We start from the raw sequence: 14,104 nt of genomic DNA, 5'->3' as shown, positions 1-14,104 counted from the left end.
GAAGTGACGTCACCGTAGCGCTGAGTCAGCTGAACCGAGCAGGAAGCAAAACAAACGGCAGCAGCTGCGTGAGCTCGTGCTGCGCTACGTTACAAACTGTTTTAAATGTTTTTGTTTTTGTTTACTTTGATATTGACCGGTTGTTTACTGCGTGGCGTCACAAAGCAGCGGACCACAGCACGCGGCCCAGCAGGGAGGCGGTTTGTCCAACCCGGAAGTGAGGACGAACAGGTCTGAGTGAAAGTTCATGGAAAGTTTGAGTTTTTATTTTTTGTCTGTGAGACAAGGTTCAGTCTGAAGACACCGACATGTCAAATATTCTGTGACGTAGAGTCCTGCAGAAGTCTGACTGTTCAAACATCACTCAGAAAACCCTGATGACGTTCTGTTAAACACGTTCTGTTTGTTAAACACGTTCTGTTTGTTAAACACGTTCTGTTTGTTAAACACGTTCACATTATTCCGCTTTTGACCTGCTCCAGAAACTGCTTCACTTCCTACATTTCCCATAATGCTCACAGCGTGTCTGTGTCTCTGATGAGCTCACTGCTTGTTGTAGCGATGAAGAGGAACCGGGTGCTGTCGGTGCTGGTGGGCGTGGTCTTCTGCGTGGCTGTGATGTCACTCTACCGCATGCTGGAGCTGATGCAAGGGGCGGACCCTCAGCGCCATGGGGAGACACATGATGTACAGGTGGACGAGGTGCGTCAGAGAGCCAAAGGCTTTCATCCTGCAGGCGCCTCCATAGACAGGTCTACATGTAGGATGTGTGTGCAGGTCTACATGTAGGGTACGTGTGCAGGTCTATATGTAGGATACGTGTGCAGGTCTATACGTGTGCAGGTCTATATGTAGGATACGTGTGCAGGTCTATATGTGCAGGTCTACATGTAGGATACGTGTGCAGGTCTACATGTAGGATATGTGTGCAGGTCTATATGTGTGCAGTTCTATATGTGCAGGTCTACATGTAGGATGTGTGTGCAGGTCTATACGTAGGATACGTGTGCAGGTCTACATGTAGGATACGTGTGCAGGTCTATATGTGTGCAGTTCTATATGTGCAGGTCTATATGTAGGATATGTGTGCAGGTCTATACGTGTGCAGTTCTATATGTGCAGGTCTATATGTAGGATACGTGTGCAGGTCTATACATGTGCAGGTCTACATGTAGGATACGTGTGCAGGTCTACATGTAGGATATGTGTGCAGGTCTATACGTGTGCAGGTCTATATGTAGGATATGTGTGCAGGTCTATACATGTGCAGGTCTACATGTAGGATATGTGTGCAGGTCTATACGTGTGCAGGTCTATATGTGCAGGTCTATATGTAGGATACGTGTGCAGGTCTATACATGTGCAGGTCTACATGTAGGTCTATATGTACAGGTCTATATGTAGGATATGTGTGCAGGTCTATATGTAGGATATGTGTGCAGGTCTATACATGTGCAGGTCTATATGTGTGCAGGTCTACATGTAGGATATGTGTGCAGGTCTATATGTGCAGGTCTATACGTGTGCAGGTCTACATGTAGGATATGTGTGCAGGTCTATATGTGCAGGTCTACATGTAGGATATGTGTGCAGGTCTACATGTAGGATACGTGTGCAGGTCTATATGTGCAGGTCTACATGTAGGATATGTGTGCAGGTCTACATGTAGGATATGCGTGCAGGTCTACATGTAGGATACGTGTGCAGGTCTATATGTTGGTCTTGTGCTCCTGGATTACGTTGTTGAAGTACAGACCAGAGACCCCGTAGTTCTCACACGAGCCTCCTCATGGAACCGGTCTGTGCTGCTAGTTGAGCCGGTCACATCTCTGCTTTCAGGACTTGACCCGCCTCCAGCAGAAGATTGACAGGTTGGAGCGGCTGCTGAATGACAACAACCATCTGGTTGCTATGCTGCGTGACTCTTTGCTCCAGCGCAAGGCATCATGGGAACGTGTAAAGAGAGGAGCCAATACCAGTGCAGACACCTCCGTTAGCCCTGTGCACCTGCTTCCTGGCTGCCGATTGGTGGAAGAGACGGCGAATGGAGCCGACAGGCGGCAGGTGAACTGTGGATATCTGAAGGATTATTGATTAACTGACAAAAGAATATAACATATTTTAGTTTTTCTACTCGTTGCGTTTATTTTAAATATATATGATTTGTTGTTTGTTTCTCGTTCAGCTGCTGGATGTTTACGACCTCCTGCCTTTTGACAACCCTGACGGCGGCGTCTGGAAACAGGGGTTTGAGATCAGTTACCGTGGCGATGAGTGGAACAAGCATCCGCTGGAGCTTTTCCTTGTTCCACATTCCCACAACGACCCAGGTGAGAACCACGCTCGGCGCTGAGGCGCTGAGAGGAAGCAGCGCTGACGGGGGTTTGTTGTTTCAGGCTGGCTGAAAACCTTCGACGGTTACTACCAGGACCAGACCAGACACATCCTGGACAACATGCTGACCAAGCTGACCGAGGACAGCAGGTACTTCCTGTCTGCAGCAGAGGTGGCTGCTGATCACATGACTCATCAGCTGTGTGTGGAGGTTAAAGTTACAGTCTGTTCTCAGGAGGAAGATGATCTGGGCAGAGGTCAGTTATTTCTCTAAATGGTGGAACGACATCGATGAGCAGAAGAGACAGATGGTCAGACGGTACGCCGGCTCTTTTCCTCTGATTCAAATTTAAATGCAGTTTATTTCCTTATTTATTCATAATATAGACATGTTTTCTCCCATTTCCTGTTTGTATTGCTGCTCTGTCATTGGTCAGCCTGGTGGAGGCGGGGCAGTTGGAGCTAGTGACGGGAGGCTGGGTGATGGCCGACGAGGCGAACTCTCACTACTTTGCTATGCTGGATCAGCTGATGGAGGGACACCAGTGGCTGCAGAGACACCTAGGTCACATGGTTTACCTGTGTCTGTGTGTGTCTGTGTGTGTGTGTCTGTGTGTGTGTGTCTGTGTGTCTCTGTGTCTCTTTGTGTGTGTGTGTCTGTGTGTCTCTGTGTCTCTTTGTGTGTGTGTGTGTCTGTCTGTCTGTGTGTCTGTGTCTGTGTGTGTGTGTCTGTGTGTGTGTCTGTGTGTCTCTGTGTCTCTTTGTGTGTGTGTGTCTGTGTGTGTGTCTGTCTGTGTGTGTGTGTGTGTGTGTCTGTGTGTGTGTGTCTGTGTGTGTCTGTGTGTGTCTGTGTGTGTGTCTGTGTGTCTCTGTGTCTCTTTGTGTGTGTGTGTCTGTGTGTCTGTCTGTCTGTGTGTGTGTGTGTGTTTAACCTCTGTCACGCTGTATGTGCAGGCGTGAAGCCAACCAGCGGGTGGGCGATCGACCCTTTCGGCCACTCGCCCTCTATGACGTACCTGCTAAAGGGGGCGGGGCTTAGCAACATGGTCATCCAGAGAGTCCACTATGCTGTCAAGAAGCACTTTGCCCAACAACAGACGCTTGAGTTTCTATGGCGACAGAGCTGGGGTGACAGACACTCGGACACCATCATTTTATGAAACCAAATCCACAGATAACTTACTCCGCCCACTTTGTTTCAGACTCCTCCCCCCGCAGTGACATCACATGTCACATGATGCCGTTTTACAGCTACGATGTGCCACACACGTGTGGCCCAAACCCAGCGGTCTGTTGTCAGTTTGACTTCCACCGCCTGCAAGGAAGGCGGGTCTTCTGCCCTTGGAGGGTCCCTCCACAGCCAATCACAGAGCAGAATATCAAGGAGAGGTGATCATGGAGCGGGCCGTATTTATACCAATAACTACAATGGCTTTAAAATAGACATGTTATTGATCTGTTTCTCAGGGCGCTCCTCCTGCTGGATCAATACCGTCAGAAGTCTCTTCTGTTTCGCTCTCCGGTTCTCCTCGTTCCTCTCGGTGACGACTTCCGTTACGTGGAGTCAAGTGAGTGGGACGTTCAGTTCGCCAACTACCAGAAACTGTTCGACTACTTCAACCAGCACCCAGAGCTCCACATCAAGGTACCTGGAGCCCCCTGACCCGACCCGACCCGACCCGACCTGACCTGACCTGATATGACCCGACCCGACCTGACCTGATATGACCCGACCCGACATGACCTGATATGACCCGACCCGACCCGACCCGACATGACCTGATATGACCCGACCCGACCCGACCCGACCCGACCTGACCTGATATGACCCGACCCGATGACATGACCGATTCATTCATACGCATTCATACACCAGTGAGTGCACTGGAGGCGATGCGGGTAAAAAACGATGACTAGGGAGGAGCTGGGGTCGAACCGCCGACCTTCCGGTTATTGGACGACCCTGCTCCACCACTGAGCCCCTGCTGCCCTGACCTTTGTTCTCTGTGTTCAGGCTCAGTTTGGGACTCTGGCTGATTACTTTGATGCTCTTCATCGGCGCCTGAATGCAGCGGGAACAACTCTGCCAACACTGGGGGGAGATTTCTTCACGTATGCCGACCGAGATGATCACTATTGGAGCGGATACTTCACATCCAGACCGTTTTACAAGCGCCTTGACCGGATGCTGGAGGCCACGCTCAGGTGCTGCTGGACGTAGCTCCTTTTATTTCTCCAAATTTTTCTTAACATAAATGTGATGTTTTTCCTCTCTTCCGCCCACAGAGGGACAGAAATCCTCTTCAGCCTGACGTTAGCTGAAATGCGTCGTTTCCGCGGTGATGGCCGCCTGGTGGAAGATTTTCCCATCCGTGAACACTTCCAGCGCCTGATGGCGGGGAGGCGGAGCCTAGCCCTTTTCCAGCACCATGACGCTGTCACAGGCACTGCACGCGACCCCGTGGTGGTTGACTATGGCACAAGGTGGCTATGCTGTTAGCATGTGGTCAGAGTGAAGTAGCTGATGTTAGCTGTTAGCATGTGGTCAGAGTGAAGTAGCTGATGTTAGCTGTTAGCATGTGGTCAGAGTGAAGTAGCTGATGTTAGCTGTTAGCATGTGGTCAGAGTGAAGTAGCTAATGTTAGCTGTTAGCATGTGGTCAGAGTGAAGTAGCTAATGTTAGCTGTTAGCATGTTGCACACAGCAGGGTAAACAGGTTTATCAAATGTAAACAAAATGAATTCAAACATTAGACCAAGTGTTATTTGCTTTAAGGGGGAGAATTCCTGCGGGGGTTGCTGTATTAATGTTGTTACTGTGATGATCGCTCCCTGAGCCGGTAGAAGCTGAAGCTCTGTAGTATCTTCTGTGTTTTTTCCCTCCATGCTCTCTGTTGAAGGACTGCGTCGCCTCTGGCAGCAGTGACAGGTACCATCTCCTATAGTGTTTACCAGTTAGTGTTTAGCATTAGCCTCCCATAAAATCCATTCATGTAGCTGTAGCATCTAACATGAATGCACCATCACTACCATCGATGTTGTACAGTGTAGCTCATGGTGTGTTCTCATTCACCTGATGCCTCAGGAAACCACAGTGATTAGGTCAAAGGTCACTGTGACCTCAGATTAAAAGTCTGTACATTAATGTAGAACTTCCTGATGCCTGAGTCCCTGAGCTACACCCTGTACATTAAATTCTAATCCAGCATATGTTTACAGGCTGTTTCGCTCCATCCTGAACCTGCAGCAGGTGATTCAGAGCTCCGCCCACTGGCTTCTCCTATTGGACAAGACCCAGTACCAGCACGACCAATCCAAACCCTTCCTGCAAATGGTGACCTTTGATTTTATCACCTGTCCCTCCTCTGCTGTAAAGTGTTTTGTAGCTCTGTGGGGCCTCTGTTGGACAGGTGTGGTACTGCAGTCATCCGGACTCATTTTGATTCTGTAAAACTTTTACAGGATGATGTCATCTCTGCGCAAGACGCTCTGCCTCAGAAGACACTGCTCAAGCTTGGTGACGAACCCAGGTGAAAGGGGCGGGGCTTACAGTTAGCATTATGGGTAGTGTTTCAGCTTCTGGTAAAGTAATCAAAGCTATTGATTGTTTTCAGATCATTGATCATCTTTAACCCAGTGGAGCAGCTCCGTTCCTCCGTCATCAGCGTTGTTGTCGACTCTCCGGATGCTCATGTCGTTGAGGTGGAAAGTGGTCGGCCAATCGCTGCTCAGATCTCTGCAGTGTGGGTGGAGCCTAGCCGTGTGTCCTCAGAAGCCTTTCAGGTGAATAACAGGTCAGTGATCGGTTTATGGATCATGGTGTCGTTGATGTAACATCCCCGTGCTCTGGTTGCAGCTCTCCTTTGTGGCTGAACTCCCTCCTCTGTCACTCGTCGTGTATCATGTGACCAAAGCACCAGCTGGCTCCACCCCCCGGGCGCGTTACACTGTCCATCGCCGTGGAAATCTGCCGGCTGTCCAGACGGAGCACTTCCAGGTGTCCCTCCCTGTTGGAGCTGACACCGAGGCCTTGCTGTCGCTTCGCAACAAACACGTTCAAATATGGAGCTCCCCGGAGACGGGCCTTCTGCAGGTCGGCTTTTCAAAATAAAAGTCTGCCCACAGAGGCGCTGCAGAAACATATTGATCAGTATCAGGACGTTCTCTCTATAACTCGCCGGCTGTTTTTACTTTCAGAAGCTCCGCCTGCAGTCCGGTCTGGTCCATCAGGTCCAGGTCCAGTTCTTGTGGTACGGAACCAGAACTGGAGCTAACCGGGACAAAAGTGGAGCCTACCTGTTCCTGCCGGGTGAGGAGGGGGCCCAGGTGAGACCCTGACAGTCAGACTGTCTGTCTGTCTCTGTCCCCTGATTCACTGTGTCTGTCCCCCCCTGCAGCCCTACTCATCCTCAGAGCCTCCCCTGGTACGAGTCTCCACAGGTCCCATCTTCTCTGACATCACTTCCTGTTTCCAACACTTCACACACACAGTGCGACTCTACCACCTGGACGGTAACTGTTCACCTGTCAGGCTGCAAACCTGCTGACAACTTTACAATACTAATGATGTTCAGTGTGACAGAAGCAACATGTTTCCATCTTTAAACCTCCACGTTCAGAGTTATATATAAATATTTATCTGATTCAGGGCATGCTGGGAAATCCCTGGAGATTTCCAACCTGGTAGACATCAGGTCAGAGGTCAACCGTGAGCTCGCTATGCGGCTCGTCAGCGATGTCGCCAGTGGCAACCGTTTCTACTCCGACCTCAATGGTTTTCAGGTTTGTAGCCTGGCTCGCCTTCCAACCTTTATTTTGACATGCAGGCACAGCAGCCAGTCAGATCTCTTCATTCCCGTGATGTCACCCGTCAGCCAAACAGTGCACTAATCCATCAGTATATTGATTGTTGATGGCTGATGCAGATGCAGCAGCGGCGGACTCTCGCAAAGCTCCCCCTGCAGGCGAACTTTTACCCAATGAGCTCGTCAGCCTTCCTGCAGGACTCACAGTGTCGCCTGTCTCTGCTGGCGGCTCAGAGTCAGGCTGTTGCATCATTGCGGCCAGGTCTGTCATCGTCTGCTTGTGCCACATACCAAGTTGTATTGATAATGTCCAGTAATTTCCAGGTAGTATTTGATATTGATTTATATCATATCTGACATCTGCAGGTGAGCTGGAGGTGGTGCTGGACCGGCGCCTGCAGCAGGACGATAACCGCGGCCTCGGTCAAGGCGTCACTGACAACAAACTGACAGCCAGCCTGTACAATCTGCTGCTGGAGGGCCGCAGAGGTGTCGCTCAGGTGAGGGGCGGGGTCATGTGGAAGCAGCTTCAAGTATAAAATGGAACTCCATCCTCTTTATTTTTCTCCAACAGGAAGTGGGAGGAAATTCCGTGGAACACCTGTCACTGCTCGCCCATCTGAACGTGCTTTCCCTCAGCAACCCGCCAGTCACCATGGTTGCACCGACTGACAGCCAGCTGCCAAAGCTCCGCCCCTTTCTGCCACTCCGCTCATCGCTGCCATGTGACGTTCATCTGCTGAACCTAAAGACACTGGAGGACGCACAGGTAGAACACCCAGCACAACAACCCCACTGCTGCTGAGACCTGTGATAACACCATGTTTAAAACGAACAGGAAGCAGGAAGTCCATCACAGGAAGTGGCCCTCCTCCTGCACAGGAAGGGTTTTGACTGCAGCTCCACCCCCGATCCACCGCCGCTGTGTGTGTGGAGTGCACACGAGGAGGTGCACACAGATTATTGACATTTTAACGTGATCCTCTGTGGCTCCGCCTCCCGCCTCTGTCTCAGCGTGTCTCTCTGTCTTCAGGTGAACCTGGCCGACCTGTTCTCTCCTCTTCAGTTTCGCTCCGTCCGCCCGTCAGGCCTCACTCTGCTGCACGCCGACGATGAACCGGAGTCCGCCCAGCCGCACATCGCGCCCCTGCGACCGATGGAAATCAGAGCTTTCCGTGTGCAGTTCGACTAAAACGTGAAACTGCTGCAGCCAATGAAGCGAGACTGTGTGAACACTAGGAGCAGCCAATCAGAGAGCGGGTGACCAGAAACAGGAAATAGAATTTAGCCATTTAGAAAAAAAATAATTCAGTTAAAATCAGCTGTGACAAGACAAGCAGGAAGTTGGGTGACTTTTCAAAATAAAAGCACGGTGCTAGCAGATAAAAACAAAGTAGAGGTCAAATTATTTATTAAAAATCAGAAACACTGACACTGTTGCTACGACAACAGAAAGGGACCAATCATGGCGCTCGCTCGGCGTTCATCGAACGTTTCCCTGGCGACAGTCTGTGGGCATCCTGTTACTGCTGTTTCATGTGTGACTGTGGAATTGTGGGTGATTGATTTTTGGTTCAATTCTTCTCATGTGTTTTATTTTTTATAATTTCTATTCTGACTGTGAAAGGGAACATTTAGGGAGACGTTTTTTAGATAAGACTTTATATTTTATGTGATGATGAAAATATTTTTATTAAAGAGGTTTCTTGTTTATTTTGGGGTAAATTCTAGATAAATTATTGTTTGATTTTGTGTTTACATCCGGTTTCTGTGAGGCTACAAATACAACTGTGAATATCAACGCTGACTTTCAAAATAAAATGACGTCTCCACTCAGGCTGTTGACTCAAAATCACTGTGTGTGTGTGTGTGTGTTTATGTGTGCGTGTGTGTGTGTGTGTGTGTGTGCGCGCGCATGTGTGTGTGTGTGTGTGTTCCTGCCGCCACATTGGGTCACGTGATTTCCTGGTTTCTCTTTCTCCTGCAGTCTCAGCGCAGTGTTTTCCTCTGGCGGTGAGTACCTGTTTCTCGGTCTGTCTCATTGTTGGATCTGTTCTCTGTCGGTCTGTGAGCTGCCGTCGGTTCCAGCACCGAGGTGGACCTTTAATCCAGCTGCAGACCCTCCGAGCTGCGGCCTGCTGCGCCCGGTGTTGTGTTGCTGTAACTGGGTCAGTGAACACGTGGAGCTTCCCACGGTGAAGTCATTCATTCATTCAGACTCCTGATAGAAGAACGTTTCAGTGAAATGAGTCAGAGCTGAAGTGTCAGCAGCCTGATGACCTTTGGTCTTCAGCCTGTGAAACACTAGCATGCTGCTAATGGCTGCTGATTGGTCAGTTCAGGTCTGGACTGTGTTGACAGGAGGTCCTCCCTTGAGTTTCACTTTTGCTCCAGATGAATATGAACATCATCAGGAGCTGAGCTGGCAGCTGTTCACCTGCTCTGTGAGCGGCTCTGAAGCCTTTACCTGCAATGAGTGAAAGAGGCTGATGACTATAATTGATCCCTGACATGCAGAGCATCAGAATCAGGCAGCAGCAGTCACATGACCAACACTCAGAGTCTGACCTGCAGCTGATCTCTGTCTGAACACCTGAGGGACTCTGCACACACACTCTGCTCTCTGCCTGCACACAGGCTGGAGTGTGTGTGTGTGTGTGTGTGTGTGCGGTTTTTTTTTGTGTGTAGAGTTTTGCACAAATAGCCAATAGTTACAGAAATGTGCTTACAGTTTTTTCTGATTGCTTAAGCACATTTCAACACAAACCATCATATTACTGAGCACACAATGTGCCAACTACACACTGATGGTATTAACTGAAAACACATCTGGCTTCTGCTTTCTCTGTGCACAAGGTCTGTCCATGTGAGGTCAAACTTTTGTCATAAATAGTTCTATAAACACAGGGATTCAAATTTCAAGTATGAATGTTTATTCACACACATCAAAACAATCACAAGAAAACAAACAGTTTCACTGAAAGAGAGAGAAAATCAGTCTCATTGTCTCTCTGGGTCCGGCCACAGATTTTCATCAATGTCACATGTAATGTCTTCTAGTCCAAGGCACCGGGGGACATGTCTCCTGGAGTGCCGTATCCAGGCCTGACATGATGCCTGGTCCATATCCTCGCATGCCTCCTTCCAGATGCTGGATGTCTATGATTCTGTGGAGTAACAGTTTCAGTTTTACATGTACAGTATTGTTGTTTTTCTCATTAGAGTATGGTACACCTACAAAACTTAGTGAGGGAACTGTACTAACCCATTCTCATCAATATGTCCTTATGATGCTTGCTACAGTGTAGCGCCTCAGGCTGAACCTGTTGTCCAGCTTCCCTCAGGGTCATTCCATGGTTGATCACATGATCCACTATTGTAGCTCCGATGACATCAGTAATTCTATTTCTTCTTACCCTTCCTCCTTCCTCTTCACCTCCTCGTCCTCTTCCTCCTGCTTCCTCATGTCCTCATCCTCCTCTAATTCTCACTCTTCTCAGTCTCCTTCTCCCTCCATTGTTCTCCACACTGAAGCTTACCTGTGGCTTATTTACAGAGCTCATGCTGATTGCAAAGTGAACTAATGATGTAAAACAGTTCTCACATGTGACAGTGTAGCCAGACAGTTGGCAAAGTAGTGTAAACACCAGCCATACATGTGTGTAGTTTTACCAGGAGTGTGTTGATCATTTGGAAGTTGTGTGTAAAGCAGTGAGTTGTGTTTACAGTTCAGCAAAAAGAGTGCTGTGAAGTGGATTATATTTATACAATTGCAAATTGTATGTTACAAAAGTGCAAATTGAGTGTAAAGCAGTTTTTTTGCTTTTAGTTTTGCAAACTCAGTGAGTGATTTTGTTAAAACTATTAATAGTTTTAGAAATTGTGCTATAAGAATCATTGTTAGTGTTTAAGCAATCAGAAAAAACTGTATTATTATTCAGCTCTTGATTTATTTGGACCCGGAAGAACAGAAGGAGCAGAGCCCCGCTCAAAGCGGCCTGGAGCCGCAGGCGGCGCTAAAGCAGAGGTTGGTTTCCATCCGCCATTAAACAGAAGAAGAAGAGGAAGAAGAAGAAGAAGAAGAAGAAGAAGAGGAGGAGGAGGAGGAGGAGGAAGCTGCAGCAGAGCGGAGGCTGAGGTCCACTCATGACTGCGCAGGTGAGTGTCTGTAACCGGGCCGGACTCCGTCCACAGCGTGTTTACCGAAGCACCGCGCGCCTGTTTAGAAACGGGACACGCACTCGATCAAAGCACGCGCACTGATCATGGAACACAGATCGATCTCACAGGGGAACGCCTGTGATTGGCTGTCTGAGCGGTTGTTCACGGAACACACGTTAAAATCGCACTTTGTCCAAACGGAGCGGCACACGCGGCAACATCCGGGGCTCAGAGCTGAAGGCACGCGGTGACTGCAGTTCACCCTGCAGCCGCTGGAGGCCGCTCCGTTATGCATTATGGGCGTGGATACTTTGAGTGACAGATAGGTGCCCCCCCCCCACACACACACACCTCAGCGCCACCTACAGGCTGTGACGCTGCCAACATGGCCGCACAGCAGCCGGACATGTGACGGCTCCTCCAGACGCTGACTTCAGAGCCTGATTATATGTGACTGATGATTCTTTTGACCAATCAGAACTCGAGCTTTAAATGAACGTATCTGCTGTCGTCTCCTCCAGGTGCTCGTGTTGTACTTCGCAAAGAGCGCCGAGCTGACCTCAGTGAGGGAGGAGGTCGTCGCCGTGCCAACGTCCGTTAGCAGCCAGGACCTGTGGACACTGTTGCTGCAGCGACATCCAAGGTACACGCTGTGAATAAAGGTGGAGGAACTCTGGGAGTTGGGTGGAGTCAGACACCGCCAAGATGGCGACTGCCTCTGTTTTAGAATCATCAGAGAGCGTTCGTCCATCTTTATTCACAGTCTGACATCAGCTCCGTGTGTATACACCACTCTGAAGGCTAATGCTGCCAGCATGCTAGCAGAGACAGCTAACACAGGAAGTGTGTCTGTGTGTGTCTGTGTGTGTGTGGTCAGACTGTCGGCTGTTCAGGGTCAGGTGGTGTTGGCGGTGCGTCAGCAGTACGTGGACATCTGTGACCAACTGGTAGCGCTGGGAGACGGAGACGAGGTCGCTGTGGTGCCGCCACTCAGCGGAGGATAGGACACGAGAGGCAGTGAGTGATCAGTTTGTACTGATCGGTGATCAGTTTGTACTGATCGGTGATCAGTTTGTACTGATCGGTGATCAATTTGTATTGATCAGTGATCAGTTTGTACTGATCGGTGATCATGCAGTAAAGGATTCATGAATTGGACTGGTGAAGACCTTTGACCTTGTGTTTTTAGAGATGTCAGAAGAGCCAAGAGACGTCTTCAAGCTGAGCCGTGATTGGCTGTCTGTACAGGAGGTGGTGGACGCCGTCAGCAGCTCCACCTGTGGAGCTATTTCTGTGTTCATAGGTTCCTATTTGTTTATTATGGGTGTAGATAGGCCCTCACATGGAAGAGTCTGACTTTAATTTGTTCACCTCATAAGTATCTTAATCTTAAAGCTGGCAGCTGTTCACCTGCTCTGTGAGCGGCTCTGAAGCCTTTACCTGCAATGAGTGAAAGAGGCTGATGACTATAATTGATCCCTGACATGCAGAGCATCAGAATCAGGCAGCAGCAGTCACATGACCAACACTCAGAGTCTGACCTGCAGCTGATCTCTGTCTGAACACCTGAGGGACTCTGCACACACACTCTGCTCTCTGCCTGCACACAGGCTGGAGTGTGTGTGTGTGTGTGTGTGTGTGTGTGTGTGTGTGTGTGTGTGTGTGTGTGGGTGTGTGTGTGTGTGTGGGTGTGTGTGTGTGGGGGTGTGTGTGTGTGGGGGTGTGTGTGGGGGTGTGTGTGTGTGTGTGTGTAGGACCAATGAGAACACACTGATTTCTGTGCAGGACTACACGTGTCACTACGAGGGTCACAACAAATCCCTAACCCTGCTGATGTGCTTCCTCCCCAGCGGCGGTCACAGACAGCAGCTGTTCTGATCAGCACACAAACAGGAAATGGCTTCAGCACCGAAACAAAGGAGAAGAATCAGCAAAGACCTGCCCCCTGAATTTTCTGAATTAATGGACAAGCTCAGTAAAGACGGAGCTTCGTTCATCAAAGAGACTGACGCCAGAGAACCAACGATGAGACGGATTGTAGCCGAGCTGAAGAGGATCAGCAGAGACCTGGCCGCCACACAGGAGGCGTTTGACCAAGGGAAAAGAGCTCAGGCTGAGGCAGCCCATCAGGCAGCGTGGTTCACTTTGGGGATGAGTTATGTTGTAGCTGCTCCGTTTGTTGCGTACACAAACATCAGCAAATCAAGGGCGGAGGCAGAAAGTGCGAACAAAGTAGAAAAACTGGGCAAAGAGTTCCAACAGGAAGTTGAACCACTGAAGAAGATTCTGGAAGAAATACAGACGACCTGTGAACGTCTGGAGCAGGAATTTACTGAACGTCAGGCTAAACACACCCTGAGAGACATGGAGGAGTTTCAGGAGATCCTCAGACGAGTGTCTGCACTGAAGAAGAGGAGCGAAGGAGCTGTGGACGTGGTTACAGCAGTGTTCCACATGTTCAGGAACATGCTGTTCTTCATCGTGAACGTCTTCAGATTCAGTCCGACTCCTGAAGACGACAGGAAGTTAAGAGAGTCCATCAGAGAGTCAGCTGATCAGAGCCAGAGAGTCGTCGATGAGTTCGATCAGATGAAGAAGGAGCTCACGAGCTTCATAGATCCACAAAGACAATGAGCAGCAGGGGACGCAAACACAGGAAGTGAACCAGAGCAGACTGTCAGCACAACACACACAACACACACACACTGAGCTCAACACACACACACTGAGCTCAACACACACACACACACTGAGCACAACACACACAACACACTGAGCTCAACACACACACACTGAGCACAACAC

At 49.5% G+C, this 14,104-nt stretch overlaps 2 protein-coding genes across 7 annotated transcripts in view; both read left to right on the top strand.

Annotated features, from left to right (window-relative positions):
* Window positions 1-24: 24 nt before the first annotated feature.
* On the top strand, window positions 25-8,974 carry man2a1 (mannosidase, alpha, class 2A, member 1). The gene is made up of 24 exons (XM_028417347.1): window positions 25-231; window positions 560-702; window positions 1,840-2,064; window positions 2,186-2,330; window positions 2,397-2,484; window positions 2,570-2,653; window positions 2,772-2,899; window positions 3,289-3,462; window positions 3,537-3,723; window positions 3,802-3,979; window positions 4,349-4,539; window positions 4,621-4,818; window positions 5,553-5,667; window positions 5,796-5,863; window positions 5,948-6,116; window positions 6,190-6,426; window positions 6,531-6,659; window positions 6,731-6,845; window positions 6,982-7,115; window positions 7,259-7,400; window positions 7,505-7,638; window positions 7,713-7,907; window positions 7,977-8,087; window positions 8,172-8,974. The coding sequence occupies exons 2-24, from the start codon at window positions 562-564 to the stop codon at window positions 8,328-8,330; spliced, it is 3,447 nt and encodes a 1,148-aa protein (XP_028273148.1). The 5' UTR covers window positions 25-231; window positions 560-561; the 3' UTR covers window positions 8,331-8,974.
* A 136-nt stretch (window positions 8,975-9,110) lies between these two features.
* The window catches only part of LOC114443400 (molybdopterin synthase sulfur carrier subunit-like), a 5,260-nt gene continuing 266 nt past the window's right edge, over window positions 9,111-14,104 (top strand). Inside the window, exons 1-5 of one of the 6 annotated variants that reach the window (XM_028417360.1) lie at window positions 9,111-9,151; window positions 11,110-11,296; window positions 11,821-11,942; window positions 12,177-12,316; window positions 12,489-12,852. In XM_028417360.1, coding sequence (XP_028273161.1) covers window positions 11,285-11,296; window positions 11,821-11,942; window positions 12,177-12,303 — 261 coding nt within the window. In that variant the 5' untranslated portion in view covers window positions 9,111-9,151; window positions 11,110-11,284 and the 3' untranslated portion in view covers window positions 12,304-12,316; window positions 12,489-12,852. Of the gene's footprint in view, window positions 9,152-11,040; window positions 11,297-11,820; window positions 11,943-12,176; window positions 12,317-12,488; window positions 12,853-13,149 lie in introns of those variants that run through there. The other 5 variants (XR_003671435.1, XM_028417361.1, XM_028417357.1 and 2 more) reach the window with 5 other exon arrangements.

The sequence above is a fragment of the Parambassis ranga genome, chromosome 12, assembly GCF_900634625.1.
Source record: "Parambassis ranga chromosome 12, fParRan2.1, whole genome shotgun sequence".
NCBI lineage: Eukaryota > Metazoa > Chordata > Actinopteri > Ambassidae > Parambassis > Parambassis ranga.
This window is presented reverse-complemented; position numbering and strand designations above follow the sequence as displayed.